Genomic DNA, 16,048 nt, shown 5'->3' on the forward strand with positions numbered 1-16,048 from the left:
ACTGAGCGAGTGGGCCAGAGTCAGAGACCATTGCAGATCGGGGCATGAATCTGGGACCTTCCAGTGAGTAGACATGTCCCAGATCCCCTGCAGATATGGCTGTGAGTCTGAGACCTCTGAGAGGGTAGGCCTGAGCCAGGTCCTCTGTGGGTCCTGGCACACCCAAGTATGGGATATCAGAAGGGGTAGATAGGAGCCAGAGACCTTTACAGGACCAACCCCGATCTAGGGTCCTTTGCAGAAGCAGATGCAGACCATGAACATTTACAGAAACAGGTCTGAGTTGGCATCCTAAGCCAGAGCAAGCCTGAGACAGCAAAATCCATGGGAGAGAGGAAAACCCCAGAAGCGCAAGTGACCTCCAGGAACACTGAGTGATCAATGCGGTAACTAGATCCATGGTACTGACTGTCCCACAAGGAATAACCATCTGAGCCTTGGATCCACTGGCACCGAGATTAATGACCAGAGTCACAGCCCAAACCATACCATTTAGAATAAAAGATGAGTAGATAAGATAAGAGCACATTCAACACCCCAAAGAACTATACAACACCAGTAAAATCTAGAGACCCTTCAACAGCAAGACTTGATCTACCAAATATTGACAAAGCAGAAGAAAAGGACCTAAAAAATAACTTCAAGAGAAGGTTTGAGACTCTTAAAGAGGAAATGAGATATTCCTTCAAAAAATAGAGGAAAAGACAGACAAAAATTTGGAAGACATTAGCAAATCCCTTCAGAAAACCAAAAAACAGCAATCAAACATATGTAAGAAACTACTCAAGCCTTAAAAACTGAAATATATACAATTAAAAAAACACAAGCCAGGGGATTTATAGAAACAGAAATCATGAGAAAATGATCAGGAACCACAAATGAAAGCATAACCAGCAGAATACAAGAAATAGAAGAGAGAATTTCAAGCGTTGAAGATTACAATAGAGGAAATAGACTCATCAGTCAAAGAAAACATTAAATATAGCAATAGCTGAACCCATATTATCCAGGAAATATGGGACACCATGGAAAGACCAAACCTAAGAATAATAGGTAAAGAAGAAGGAGAAGAAATTCAACTTAAAAGCAGAAAAAGTATATTTAACAAAATCATGGAAGAAAACTTTCCCAACCTAATGAAAGATGTGCCTATGAAGATACAAAAGGTGTATAGAAAACCAAATAGACTGTATCAAAAATAAATCCCCTTGGCACATAATAATCAGACCACTAAACATACAGAATAAAGAAAGAATATTAAGAGCAGCAAAGGAAAAAGGCCAAGTAAAATATAAAGGCATACCTATCAAAATCACACCTGACTTCTCATTGGAGACAAAGAAAGCCAGAAGATCATGATCAAGCATTATGCAGACATTAAAAGACCATGGCTGCCAGTCCAGACTACTATACTCAGAAAAACATTCAATCAACATAGAAGGTCAAAACAAGATATTCCATGAGAAATCTAGATTTCACCAATACCTAGCCACAAAACCAGCCCTACACACAGTGTCAGAATAGAAAAGTCAACCCTAGGACGTTGACTTCATAAAAAGAAAAGAAAAAGAACCCAATAATTGATGCTCTTACAGCCAAAAATCCCAAAGTAGGGAAAAAAACACAAATTAACTTCACCAATAATGAAAACTAAATTAAAGGAGATAGCAAGCACTGATCATTAATTTCCCTTAATATAAATTGACTCAAGTCACATTTAAAAAGAAACAGGCTAATAGATTGGATGCAAAACAGAATCCATCCATCTACTCTATACAACAAACACATCTCAAACTCAAAGACAGACATCACCACAGAGCAAAGTGTTCAGGAAAAAATTTCATTATATGATGAAAAAATATTTGACAAAATTCAACACCCCTTTATGATAAAGGTCTTGGAGACATTAGGGATACAAGGTTCATCCCTAAATATAATAAAAGTAATATACAGCAAGCCAACAACGAGCATTAAATTAAATGGAGAGAAACTCAAAGACATCCCTCTAAAATCAAGAACAAGACAACACTGTCCACTCTCTCCATCCCTCTTCAATATAGTGCTTGAAGTTCTAGCAATAGCAATAAGACAGCATAAGGAGAACAAGGGGATTCAAATTGGAAAGGAAGAAGTCAAACTTTCATTATTTGCAGATGATATGATAAGCGACCCCAAAAACTCTACCAAAGAACTCCTAGAGCTGATAAGCACCTTTAGTAATGTGGCAGGATACAAGATCAACTCCAAAAAATCAGTTGCCCTCCTATACACAAAGGATAAAGAAAGAGAGAGAGAAATCAGAGAAACATCACCTTTCACGATAGCCGCCACAAATAGCACAAAGTACCTTGTGGTAACTCTAACAAAGAAAGTGAAAGAACTATTTGACAAGAACTTTAAGGCTTTGAAGAAAGAAATTGAAGAGGATACCAGAAAATGGAAGGATCTCCCATGCTCTTGCGTGGGGAGGATCAACATAGTAAAAATGGCAATTCTACCAAAAGCAATCTATAAATTCAATGCAATCTCCATCAAAATCCCAACAAATTTCTTCACAGACCTTGAGAGAACAATAATCAGAATTTCATGGAAAAACAGAAAACCCAGGATAGCCAAAACAATCCTATAGAATAAAAGTACTTCCAGAGGCATTACAATCCCTTACTTCAAACACTATAACAAAGCTACAGTAATGAAAACAGCTTGGTATTGGCACAAAAACAGTGATGTTGACCAATGGAATCGAAATGAAGATCCCGATATTAATCCACAAACCTATGAACACCTGATTTTCAACAAAGGAGCTAAAAGTATAAAATGGAAGAAAGAAACCATCTTCAACAAATGGTGCTGACATAACTGGATGTCAACCTGTAGAAGAATGAAAATAGATCCATATCTATCACTATGAATAAAACTCAAGTCCAAATGGATTAAAGACCTCACTATTAATCTGACCACACTGAACCTGTTAGAAGAGAAAGTGGGAAGTAGTCTACAACACATGGGCACAGGTGACTACTTCCTATGTAGAACCCCTGTAGCACTGACAACAAGAGCAACAATGAATAAATGAGACCTCCTGAAACTGAGAAGCTTCTGTAAAGCAAATGTCACTGTCATTAAGACAAAAGACAACCTACTGATTGGGAGAAGATCTTCACCAATCTCCCAACAGACAAAGGTCTGATCTCCAAAATCTATAAAGAATTCAAGAAACTAGACTTTAAAGTGCTAATTAACCAATTAAAAATGGGGCACTTGGGGACTAGAGAGATGGCTCAGTGATTAAGAGCATTGCCTGCTCTTCCACAGGTCTTGAGTTCAATTCCCAGCAACCACATGGTGGCCTACAACCATCTGCAATGAGGTCTGGTGCCCTCTTCTGGTCTGCAGACAGAATATTGTATACATAATAAGTAAATAAATAAATGTTTAAAAAAAATGGGGCACTGAACTGAACAGAGAATTCTCAACAGAAGATGTTCAAATGGCCAAAAGACACTTAAAGTCATTCTCAACCTCCTTAGCAATCAGGGAAATGCAAATCAAAACAACTTTGAGATACCATCTTATTCCTGTCAGAATGGCTAAAATCAAAAACACCAACGATAGCCTTTGCTGGAGAGGATGTGGAGTAAGGGGAACACTCATCCATTGCTGGTGGGAATGCAAACTTGTGAAACCACTTTGGAAATCAGTGTGGTGGTTTCCCAGGAAATTTGGGATCAACCTACCCCAGGATCCAGCAATACCACTCTTGGGAATATACCCAAGAGATGCCCTATCATACTACAAAAGCATTTGTTCAACTATGTTCGTAGCAGCATTATTTGTAATAGCCAGAACCTGGAAACAACCTAGATGCCCCTCAATGGAAGAATGGATAGAGAAAGTGTGGAATATATATGCATTAGAGTACTACTCAGCAGTAAAAATCAACGACATCTTGAATTTTGCAAGCAATTGGATGGAAATAGAAAACACTATCCTAAGTGAGGTAACCCAGACCCAAAAAGATGACTATGGTATGTACTTACTCATAAGTGGATTCTAGTCATAATTAAAGGACATTGAGTCTATAATTCATTATCTTAGAGAAGCTAAATAAGAAGGTGAACCCAAAGAAAAGCATATAGTTATCCTCCTGGATATTGGAAGTAGACACGATTGCCAGGCAAAAATTGGGAGATTGGGGGTGGGGGTGGTGTGGGGTGGGGGGTAAGGGTAGCTGGGGAGAGAGAAGTGAGAAAGAGAGGATAGGAAGAGCTGGGAGGAATGGGAGGGTTATGATGGAGGAAGGGTGGATATGGGAGCAGGGAAGTAGATATCTTAATTAAGGTAGCTATTTTAGGATTGTTAAGAGACTTGACTTTAGAGGGGTTCCCAGGTGTAAAAGGTGATGTCCCCAGATTGTTCCTTGGGCAGCTGAGGTGAGAGCGCCTGAATTGGCCCTATCCTATAGCCACACTGATGAATATCTTGCATATCACCATAGAACCTTCATTTGGTGATGGATGGAGATAGAGACAGAGATCCACATTGGAGCACTGGACTGAGCTCCCAAGGTCCAAATGAGGAGCAGAAGGAGGGAGAACATGAACAAGGAAGTCAGGACACGAGGGGTGCACCCACCCACTGAAACGGCAGGGCTGAACTAATGGGAGCCCAACATGACCAGCTGGACTGGGACTGATGGAGCATGTGATCAAACTGGACTCTCTGAATGTGGCTGACAATGAGGGCTGACGGAAAAGCCAAGGACAATGGCACTGGGTTTTGATTCTACTTCATGGACTGCCTTTGTAGGAGCCTAGTCTGTTTGGATGCTCACCTTCTTAGACCTGGATGGAGTGGGAGGACCTTGGAATTCCCACAGGGCATTGAACCCTGACTGCTCTTTGGACTGGAGAGGGAGGGGGAGGAAGAAGGGGGAGAGAGTAGGAAAATGGGAGGAGGTAGAAATTTAAAAAAATAAAATAAAACAGAAAAAAGAAAAAAGAATAACTCCAACTCAAGGAAGTTGGCTACATCAAAAAAATATAGATAAAAAGAAAGAAACTGACAATTCATGATCTCACAGCAAAAAATTCCAAAGTAGGGAAAAACACACAAATTAATATCACCAATAATGAAATCTAAATTTAGGAAGATAGCAATCACTGTTCACTAGTTTCTCTTAATATAAATCGACTCAACTCACATTTCTCACATTTAACAGGAATCAGGCTAACAGATTGAATACAAAACAGAATCCATCCATCTACTCTATACAACAAACACACCTCAAACTCAAAGACAGACATCACCACAGAGTAAAGGGTTGGGGGAAAAAATTTCCAATCAGATAGACCTAAGAAACAAGCTGGTATAGCTATCCTAATATCTAACAAAATAGACTCCAAATGAAAATCAATCAAAAGAGATAAAGAAGAACATTTCATATTAGTCACTGGGAAAATCTATCAAGAGCAAATCTCAATACTGAACATGTATGCCCCAAATACAAGGGCACAGACATATATAAAAGAAACACTGCCAAAGGTTAAATCATGCACTAAACCCCACACACTAATAGTGGGAGACTTCAACACTCCATTCTCACCACTGGACAGGTCTGTCAGACAATAAATTAACAGGAAAATAAAGGAACTAAAAGATGTTATAACACAAATGGACTTAACAGACATCTATAGAATATTCCAACCAAACATAAAAGATTATACCGTCTTCACAGCACCTCATGGAATCTTCTCAAAAACTGAACACATACTCAGTAACCAAACAAACCTCAAGATATCTAAAAACCTGGAATAACCCCATGTATCTTATCAGATCACAAAACAACTCAGTGATTCCACCTTACACCTGTATGAATGGCCAAGATAAAAACACTGATGACACCTTAGCTGAAGAGGTTGAGGGGAAAAGAGAACTCTTCTGTATTGCTGGTGGGAGTGCAAGTTGGTTCAAACCCTTTGGATATCAATCTTGTGATTTCTTAGAAAATCAGGAAACAGCCTTACTCAAGACCCAGCAATACCACTTTGGGGTATATATCCAAAGGATTCTCAACCTTGCCACAAGGACATGTGTTCAACTATGTTCATAGCAGCATTGTTTGTCATAGCCAGAACCTAGAAACAGCTTAAATGCCCCTTGAACAAAGAAAAATGCGGTACATTACCACATAGAAGAAAAAATAATTACATCTTGTAATTTGCATTCAATCGCATGGAGCTAAAAAATATCATTTTGAGTGAGGTAACCCAGACTCAGAAAGACAATTATCATGTGTACTCACTCATAAGTGTTTTTTAAACATAAAGCAAAGAAAACCAGCCTAAAAATCACAACCCCCCAGAACCTTGAAAATAATGAAATCTCTAAGAAAGACATACATTAGATCTAATCTACATAAAAAGAAGAAAAAGACAAAATCTCCTAAGTAAATTGGGAGCATGGGGACTTTGGGTGAGGGTTGAATGGGAAGGGAAAGGCAGGGAGTTGAGCAGAGTAAAATGTTGAGCTGAATAAAAATCAAGAAAAAATATGATAAGAAACAAAAAAAATTTAAAAAAATAGAATTTGGAAAACCTCATACTATCAACTTAACAGCACAACTGAAGGCTGTAGAACAAAAAGAATGAAACCCAAACAGAAGGAGTAGATGACAGGAAATAACCAAACATGGTCTGAAATCAATGAAATTGAAACAAAGACTGCAATTAAAAGAATCAATGAAACAAAGAATTTCTTTATAGAGAAAGTCAGCAAGATAGACAAATGCTTATCCATATTAACTAAAAAAAAACAGAGAAAGAAAATCCAAGTTAACCAACTCAGAAATGAAAAGGTAGAGATAACAACAGACACTGAAGAAACCAGAGAATCATTAGGGTCTCAGTAGTGGTGCAGGCCTTTAATTCCCGCACTCATGAAGCAAAGGCAGGTGCATCTCTGTGATTTTGAGGTCAGCTGGGCCTACAAGAGCTACTTTCAGGACAGACTACAAACCACAGAGAAACCCTCTCTTGAAAACCCAAATACACATACACACACACAGAGAGAGAGAGACAGAGACAGAGACAGAGACAGAGACAGAGACAGAGACAGAGAGACAGAAAGAGACAGAGAGAGAAAAGAGAATCATTAAGTCATATTTCAAAAACCTATACTGCAAAATACAGGAAAATCTAAAAGAAATGGAAAAATTGATTAACAGTTACTACAAACCAAAATTAAACCAATATCATAAAGAATAGAAACAGTTATTAAAAAATCTCCCAACCAAAAAAACTGTCCTGGACATATGGCTTCAGTGCAGAATTCTATCTACATTTCATAGAAGAGATAATACCAATAGCTGCACATGGACAGAAGGACCTCCCACACCGTGAAGAAACTAAAGCTAATGGGCCAGGCAGTGATTTAATTAATACAGTTTCTGTCTGATTATTTCAGGTGTAAACTAGCCAGGCTGCCAGGATGAACAAGCCGCTCTTTGCCCTGAAACAACCAATACTCTTCAACTTCTTCTGAACAATTGAAACAGAATGAATATGTAAATTTTTTTAATAGGCCACAGTTGCTCTGATAGCCAAGCCAGACAAAGATGCAACAAAGAAATAGAATTAGAGATCAAACTCCTTCATGAACATCGATGCAAAAATTCTCAATAAATTACTTGAAAAATGAATCCAAGAACACACACAAGCAAAGATTTTATCCTCTATGACAAAGCAAGTTTCATCCCAGAAATGTGAGGTTGGTTCACAGATTTTCATTTGTTGAAAATCTGTCTATGTAATCCACCATAGAAACAGACTTGAATAAAAAACTCACATGATCATCACATTAGATTCCAAAAAAAGCTTTTGATAGAATCCAATACCCCTTCATGATAACAGATCTGGAGAGATCAGGTGTAGATAGAAGTTTCTTCCTGCCCAGTCTCACAGCCATTCATTCCAAAAAACACAGTCTTCATTAATTATAAACTGGTGGTGTATTAGCTCATGTTTCCTATCAATTAGCTCTTAAAACTTAAATTAGCCCATAATTCTTATCTATGTTTACCCATGTAGCTGAGTACCTAACTCAGTGAGGTATTCTCATCTTCCTTCCTCTTCATCTGACTGGTGACTGCAAATTTAGCCTTTCCTCTTCAATTCTCCTACTCTGGTCACCCTACCTACACTTCCTGCCTGCCTGACTGGCCAATTAGTGTTTTATTACATCAGTAAAAATGACAAATCTTTACAGGGTACTAGAAACTTATTCCACAGCAACCTGGGATACAAGGAACATACCTAAACATGATAAAGGAAATAAAAGTAAGCTAGAAGTCAACAGAAAATTAAATAAAGAGAAACTCACAGTAATTTCACTATAAAAAGAAACAAAACAAGTCTGTCCAATCTTTCTACATCCTTTCAATATAATACTACATGTTCTAGCTAGAGCAATAAGACAACAAATAAGACAACAAAAAGATATCAAGGGATACAAATTGAAGAGAAGAAGTCAAATTTTTATATTTTGCAATGATATAATAGTATATATAAGTGACCACAAAAATTATATCATGGAACTGCTACATCTGATAAGACCTTAAGTAATCTGGCTGGATAGAAGATTAACTCAAAGAGATTAGTAGTCTTCATTTATACAAATGATAAATGGCAGAGAAATAAATCAGAGAAGCAATACTCTTTACTGTAACCACAAATAATGTAAAGTATCTTGGGGAAGTTATAAACAAACAAATGAAAAACTTGTATGGTAAGTATTTTAAGTCTTTAAAAGACATGTTGGACAAGAGATCAGAAAATAGAAGATCCCCCATGTTTATCGATTGGTAGTATTAATATAGTAAAAATGGAAGTCTTACCAAAAGCAATCTACAGACTTTATTCATCTCCATCAAAATTGCAACAAAATTCTTCACAGACCTTGAAAGAACAAGAACCAACTTCATATGGAAAAACAAAAACCCCAGACAGCTGAAAGAATCTTGTAAAGAAACTTCTGGAAGTATAACCATGCCTGATTTCAAGATCTACTATAGAGCTTTAGTAATAACAGTTTGGTTTGGCATAAATAAGCCAAAATCATACAACAACAAAAGAAAGCATCATCAAGTAATGCTAGCATAACTAGTAACAACAAGTGGAAGAATGCAAATAGATACATATCTATTTCCCTGAACAAAACTCAAAGTCCAAGTCTATTAAAGACCTCAATATAAATCCAATTACACTGAAGCTGATAGAAGAGAAAGTGGGAAGGAGCCTTGAACACATGGGCACAGGGGACTACTTCCTGAATAGAACAATAGCAGCACAAACATTGAGATCAACAATTAATAAATGGAACCTCTTAAACCTGAAAAGTTTCTGTAAGCAAAAGACACTGCCACACCAACCCAGTAGAATCTGTGTGACAAGTTCCATAGACTGAGGCATTTGACTCCAAAAGGAAGAGGTCTGCTGGAACCAGTTGTGGGACTCTCTAGCCAGAGAGAAAATATTGAGCCATAGCTCTCATGGTACTCTGTTTGCTTCTATTTCCTTTCTGTACTTAAGAGAGGTTTCTTGTAGTCCGGGCCAAGATGAAGCTACCCCCTTAAATTGGGGTCATTGGCCATGACCTCTTCTCTAAGAGATTTAGCACTTTGCTTCATAATCATTTGCATAATTATAAAATAATACTTTGATAGAATATCCTCCCGACAAAATATGAATTTGTATGGCTATCCATGTGTAGATGAGGTTGGCTTTGGCATTGTAGTATAGAAAGCATTGTTTTGGTATAGTTTTAAATTGAACTTTGAGGATTTTAAAGAAGATAAAAGTTAGATGTTAGTTAAGGATTACACAGGAAAATTAATTAACTAGATTTGGACCTAGGAGTCATCCATTAACTACAAGTTATTTATTGAATTGCTTTGTTTAGTGACTAAGATGTTATCTGTTCCATTCATAACTGATTCTTTGAACCCATTGTTCAGGAAATGTAATACCTGATTGATTTTGTGTCTTCTTGTGCCAGGAGATTATGATAATTGATATTTGTAACTGATTTACTGAACACAGATTTGAAGAATTGTAATACCTATTCATCTTTTACAAAAACCCTTAATTGAGAGCTGTAAAATACACTCAGATTCAAACTGCCTCTGTGTTTGTTTCTGTTTGTCACCATCAAATCCTTACCCACCTGGTCTTTGAGAAACCATGTCCCACAAGATCCCCATACCTGGCTGAGTTGGCTGGTGTCAGAATACTGTCAGTAAGACAAAATGGCAGTGTACAGAGACCAGGTGACAATAGGGAGGAGGGATTATATGAGCAAGGGGAGTGTTGTGGGGCAGTGGTCTGTACTCTGTCAATTTTATTTTAAATAAACAGTGATTGGCCAGTACCGAGGCAGGAAGATTAGGTGGGGTGCAGAAAGTAGAGACACAGCAATGAGAATTCAAGGAAGAAGGAAGTCTCAATCTGGAGTTGTGACATGGTACAGAGCAAGCAAGATGTGACTGTCTGGCCAAAAAAAGGCACTAAGCTACAAGGCTACTGATCTAATGAGAGTTCACCAAGGCCAGTTGACTGGGACTGAAGGAGCGCTTGATCCAACCAGATTCTCTGGAGGAGGCTGGATTCTCTGAATGTGGCTGGCCCGAAGTCTTTCTAAAAAGCCATTGACAATGACTCTGGGACTTGTTTCCTCTGCATATACTGGATTTTTGGGGATCCAGTCTGATTGGATACTCACCTTCCTGGACCTGGAGGGAGCAGGGAGGAACTTGAACTACCCACAGGGCAGGAAACCCTGACTTCTCTTAGGGATGGAGAGGGAAGAGGAGAGGGAGTGGGGGGAAGTGGGAGGGTGTTGGGACGAGGGGCGAAAATGGAAACTTTTATATTTTAATAAACTTTGAAAAAAAAAGAAAAACAAAGAATTGTAAGTTTAGCTAAACTTGAAAGCAACTTATAAAGGATAGATACAGATAAAAAAAGAAAACAATAATGGGTTAATATAAGTTTAAGAATTAGTTAATAAGCAGAGCCTAAGATCCTGGGCCAATAGGTTAATAACTAATGTAGACCTCTGTGTATTTCTTTGGGAATTAATGACTGAGGGAACTTGGCAGGACAGAAACCTCAGTCAACAGGGGAGGATGAAGATCATGACAGGGAAACCCACAGAAATAGCTGACCTGAGCTCAAGGGAGCTCATGGAATCTGTACCAACACCTAGGGAGCTGGCATAGGACTCTCTTTGGCCCTCTGCATGTGTCTAACTGTTGTGTAGGCTGGTCTGTTTATGGGATTCTTAGCAGTGGAGCCAGGATCAATTCATGGCACATGAACTGGCCTTTTGGAACACATTCCCTGTTGTGAAATGGATTGTTCAGCATCAATACAAAAAGAAGGGTCTAGATCCTGCCTTAACTTGGCACGCCATGCTTTGTTGGCTCCATAGAAGGCCTTATCCTTTCTAAATGGAGACAGTAGTGGATGTGGGGGAAAGAAGGGATTAGAAAGAGAGGAGGAAGGAGAAACTATTGTTGGTGTGTGAAATAAATAAATGCAAAAAAACCCACTCACAATCCTATGAGCTTACGTAAAATAAGCTAGCAAACAAGTAGCAATGAAAACAAATGTAGAAGAGGAGCAGTAACTCTATCACTGAGGGTAGAATCCTCTCTACATATTTAGCATTAATAAGCCCTACATCTTGATACCATCAATTTGTGAATAGACAAGCTCCTTCCTTCTTCCTTTTCTGTGAGATACAGACCCAGAGTGTACTCAAGAGGGAAATAAATACAGATATAGAACCATGAGGACAATAACAGAAGAATACTCAAGTAAGACTGATAGCACAGTCAATGCAATTTACTCTTATAGATTTTTTCATTTGAAGTCAATTCATTAGATGCTGTTCATTTCTTTGGTGTATGTTGTATGGCTGAGTGCATAGAGGTCAGATTGTATGGGAAGACATTCTGTTTATGTGTTGCTTTTATTGGATAATGAATGATGGACTGCTTTGGGCCTGCGCAGTGAATAGAGGCAGGCAGGAAAAGCGAGGCAGAATGCTGGGAGAAAGGAAGTAGAAGGAGACAGAAGCAATGGAGATGCAGCCAGGGACAGATAATTGAAAACTTTACCGAGTAAGCCACAGCCATGTGGCAATATACATATTAATAGAAATGGGTTTAATAATTATGTAAGAGTCAACCAATAAGAAGCTAAACATAATGGGCCAAATAGTGATTTAATGAATACAGTACCTGTGTGATTATTTCAAGTCTGGGCAGTTGGGATGAACATGCAGCCTCCCTCAACAGTCAGAAGATAATTTCTAGGAGTTCATTACCTCTATTTATTACATGGGTCCTGGGGATGAACTCATTATCAGCTGTAGTAGTAAGGGATTTATTTACTTTGCCATATTATTGGCCATTAATATGCTTTAAGGACTTTTATTTTATTACATGGACTGAGAATCATAGAGAACATCAATATTTCTGCCATCTGTATATACCCAACACTAAACAAATAATCATCTGACTAATAAGAACTTGTAGGTGACAACACCATTCAGATAATTGTGACTAAGCTAATTTCATACCAGAATGTTTTAATATCATATTTGTGACATCATTAAGTGTGTTCTGTACATAAAAATATTGAATGCAGGACTCCTCATATGTTCTGTATCATGTTTCAGTACTTATCAATATTCCCTAGAGTTCAAATCACATTGATCCTTTGAAAAGGGGGTCTCTGGATATTGCTTAAAGTCTTCTCTCTCATATTTAACTGTTTCTGATTTAACTGTACAAGTAACTATTCCTGTTTTCATTAACCATACAGAGAACTTGCAATTTGTTCCTAACATCTACATAACAGAGTTCTGTAGTGAGAGACTGAAAGAAGGACCTCCCACACCAGAGTTCAGTGGATCTGATGTCCTATTCTGATCTTCATTGATTCTTATACCTACATGGTGCCTATAAGTGTCTGTAGGGACACATACACACATGCAGTAAGATTAAACAATCACTAGGAAAGACCTTGCTTAGAATTATCTCAAACTGCAGTTTGAATATTAAAACTGTTTCTTTGAGAAACTGACAAATAACATGAATTTTCGGTGAGTCCAAGATGTATGTCATAGCAAACAGTTTGACTTGAAGCAACATTGATATTGATCACATTCCATTAAATCTAACTTAGGAAAGGGATATATTCAATCTGTGCAGCAGATTTTAGACCCTTTGATCATCCCTCTGTGTGTTAGAGAGGATCATCAAGGTCAAGGGTTTATCACCGCAGTAAATACTCACTTGTCTCATTAGAAATTTCATTTTCTGGGCAGGGAGTGCAATCAAAACAGCAGGCTGCCATTCCTTCCTGCCTGAACTTTCTGAATCCAGGACCACAATCAGCACTGCACACAGAGGGAATCATCTGAGGAAAATTAGACACATGAGGATATCAGGAGATCTGCCTATTCATTCCATAACTACCTTAAATTACCTTGATAAAATATCAATAAATTTATTTTATATACACCAAAGAGTCATATTTCACATAGTGTATTATAGAATGCCTATTTATAGGAATGTGTAGAAACAATTGATTATAAAATTGATAGTGTCACATTGCTGGAAATTTAGGGAGAAGAATGAGTTGTTTACTCTGGACAAGTAAACATGACAGAGCATGCAGACAGTTTTCTTCTACTTAAGTTTTGCAATTTGACACAGAGTACATTAAAAAGTTAGAGGGATCATTGATCAAAATATTCTTTCCATTGGATTAACCTGTCATCATAACTGTAAAACATTTTACACATTGGTATTTGATGTAGGAGTGCCCAGTTCACTGTGGACAGTGCTGTCCCCTAGGCAGGCTGTATGAGAAATCAAGCAGAAGAAGCCAGTAAGCAGTGTTCCTTCAGGATCGGTACTTTAGTTGCAGTCTTCAGATTCCTGCCTTGTCTTCCCTCAACTACAACCCATGAGTCAAACCAACCCTCCCTTCTCACTTTGCTTATGGTCTGTTTAATCACAGCAATAGCAGAGCAAGCTAGGACCAATGGAGAAATCTAAAACAGGGAAATACTCCTCAAATCTGAGATAGCACACTAAAACTCCACTGAAATTGCCCTGCAAAGCATGACAGAGTATAAAAAAAGACAGATAACTATGTAGAGCCTGGTGCATTTCTAGTGATGAAGTGCTGAGTTGATGTGTACTGAGCTGGAAGGTGGAGTGTTTCCTGAGAATAATGTGCTTGACAAAGGCTGCAGATACTGCAGAGCATGGATAAAAGTTAAATAACTTCAGGTTAATTGAACAAGATTTTAAAGTTTAAAATAAAATATCTTCAAATCATCAAAAACCTGGTCATAGGGCTCTTTATGCTGCTTTGGAAAACTGTTAATATTGCAGGCTCACATTGCGCGCTCTGTTCAGTGCCGAGTTCAGTGTTGAAACTGCAGTATCTTTTATGCACAGGCTTTTTCATATTCTCCATAATATGGTTAGGGACAAGTACTCCTTTGTTTTCTGCCTCCTTGAATGAGGGTTTCACAGTGTAGTGTTGGTAGACCTCACTCCTTCTATAGACTAGACTGACTTAGGTCCCACAAGGATATGCCTCTTCTGCCTCCTGAATGCTGGGATTAAACATGTATCTTATCAGAGAACATATTTCTTTCCTTTTTTCTGTTTTTCATAGTTGCAATTTCATTTTCTACGTGCTAAGATATTAAGGACTATTTTGAATGACTGTGGAGTACATGTATGTACTTGTCTATTTTTGCCCAAGTATTTTGAAGTGTGGTCTCTATATGCAACCCTAGCTGGCTTGGACTTGCTATGTAGACCATACTTGCCATAAAAAGTCAGGGCTTTGACTGTCTCTGCTTCCCAAGAGTTTAGATTAAGATATGTACCTCAACATACATCTGGCCTCACTTAGGATTTTAATGGAAATTCTTGAGTTTCTCTTCTTGTAGGACAATGTTGTCAAATGCTTTGCCACAGAAAATTTTAAAATTTAAAAGGTTGGAAAATATTAATTAATCAAAAGAAAACCTGATTTTGTCAAGATGTAATCTTTCTTTTGTGCTTTTTTTAAATTTTAACTCTGAATGAATGCTGAAACTGTTATGCACACCTTCTACACATATTTGGATGATCCTCTAGTTCTATCCATGAATCTATTTAAGTGCCACATTTACATAACTGATCTGCATATGTTGAACCAAACTTGAATCTCTGAAATGCAGTCATCTTTACCAGAGGAGCAGATATTTCTGTTGTGTTGTTGAGGTTTTGTGGAGTTTTTTTTTTGTTGTTTCATTTTGTTTTTGGCCGAATGAGGTTGGATATTTATTTACTGGGTTATGGATGAGAAAAGGACAGAAGGGAAAGGAGTAGAGAGAGAGGAAGAGAGGGGGGAGGAAGTGGGAAGAAGGGAGAGACAGAAACTGCCTTTTTGAGAGAGAGATGGAAAGTCATGTTGTTGAGTCTTATTATTAACTTATTAAAATTAGTTGAGAAATTTTAGATCTATGTCCATCAAAATGTTTAGTCTCTAATTTTTTTTATTATGTTACATTTCCTCAAAATTCTCCCACCCAATATTTATAGAAGTAGTCTCTTCATGTTTGTAAGTGAGGTTTGGTTTTGGAAGCAAAAATGAATGCTGGTTTTATAGCCAATCTTGATGTTTGTGTATTTTGACTAGAGAATGAGAAAATTAACAATAAAATGCCATTGAAATTTTTTAGCTAATTATTATTGGTCTTCATATAAATTCCATAATAGTGTTAGAATGGTTGTGAATTCCAATAATTTATGTACATCATTGAATTTTGTTCTATCTCTGTATTAGTTAGGGTTCTTAGGATAACAAACTTATAGAACAAATCTGTCGCTGTTTCTGTCTCTATCTCTGGCTCTCTCCTCTATTTATAAACATATGCAATTTATTAGAATGTCTTGTGATCTAGCTAACCCAAT

General features: G+C 37.7%; 1 protein-coding gene across 1 annotated transcript in view; it reads right to left on the reverse strand.

The window, feature by feature from the left end:
* Positions 1–16,048, reverse strand: part of LOC148121638 (vomeronasal type-2 receptor 116-like) — a 32,322-nt gene that overhangs the window by 10,630 nt on the left and 5,644 nt on the right. Inside the window, exon 4 of the mRNA XM_087906688.1 lies at positions 13,361–13,484. Within this exon, the coding sequence (XP_087762814.1) occupies positions 13,361–13,484 (124 nt within the window). The remainder of the gene's footprint in view (positions 1–13,360; positions 13,485–16,048) is intronic.

Source organism: Myodes glareolus, chromosome 6 (assembly GCF_982192425.1).
Source record: "Myodes glareolus chromosome 6, mMyoGla1.1, whole genome shotgun sequence".
In the NCBI taxonomy this organism is placed as follows: Eukaryota; Metazoa; Chordata; class Mammalia; order Rodentia; family Cricetidae; genus Myodes; species Myodes glareolus.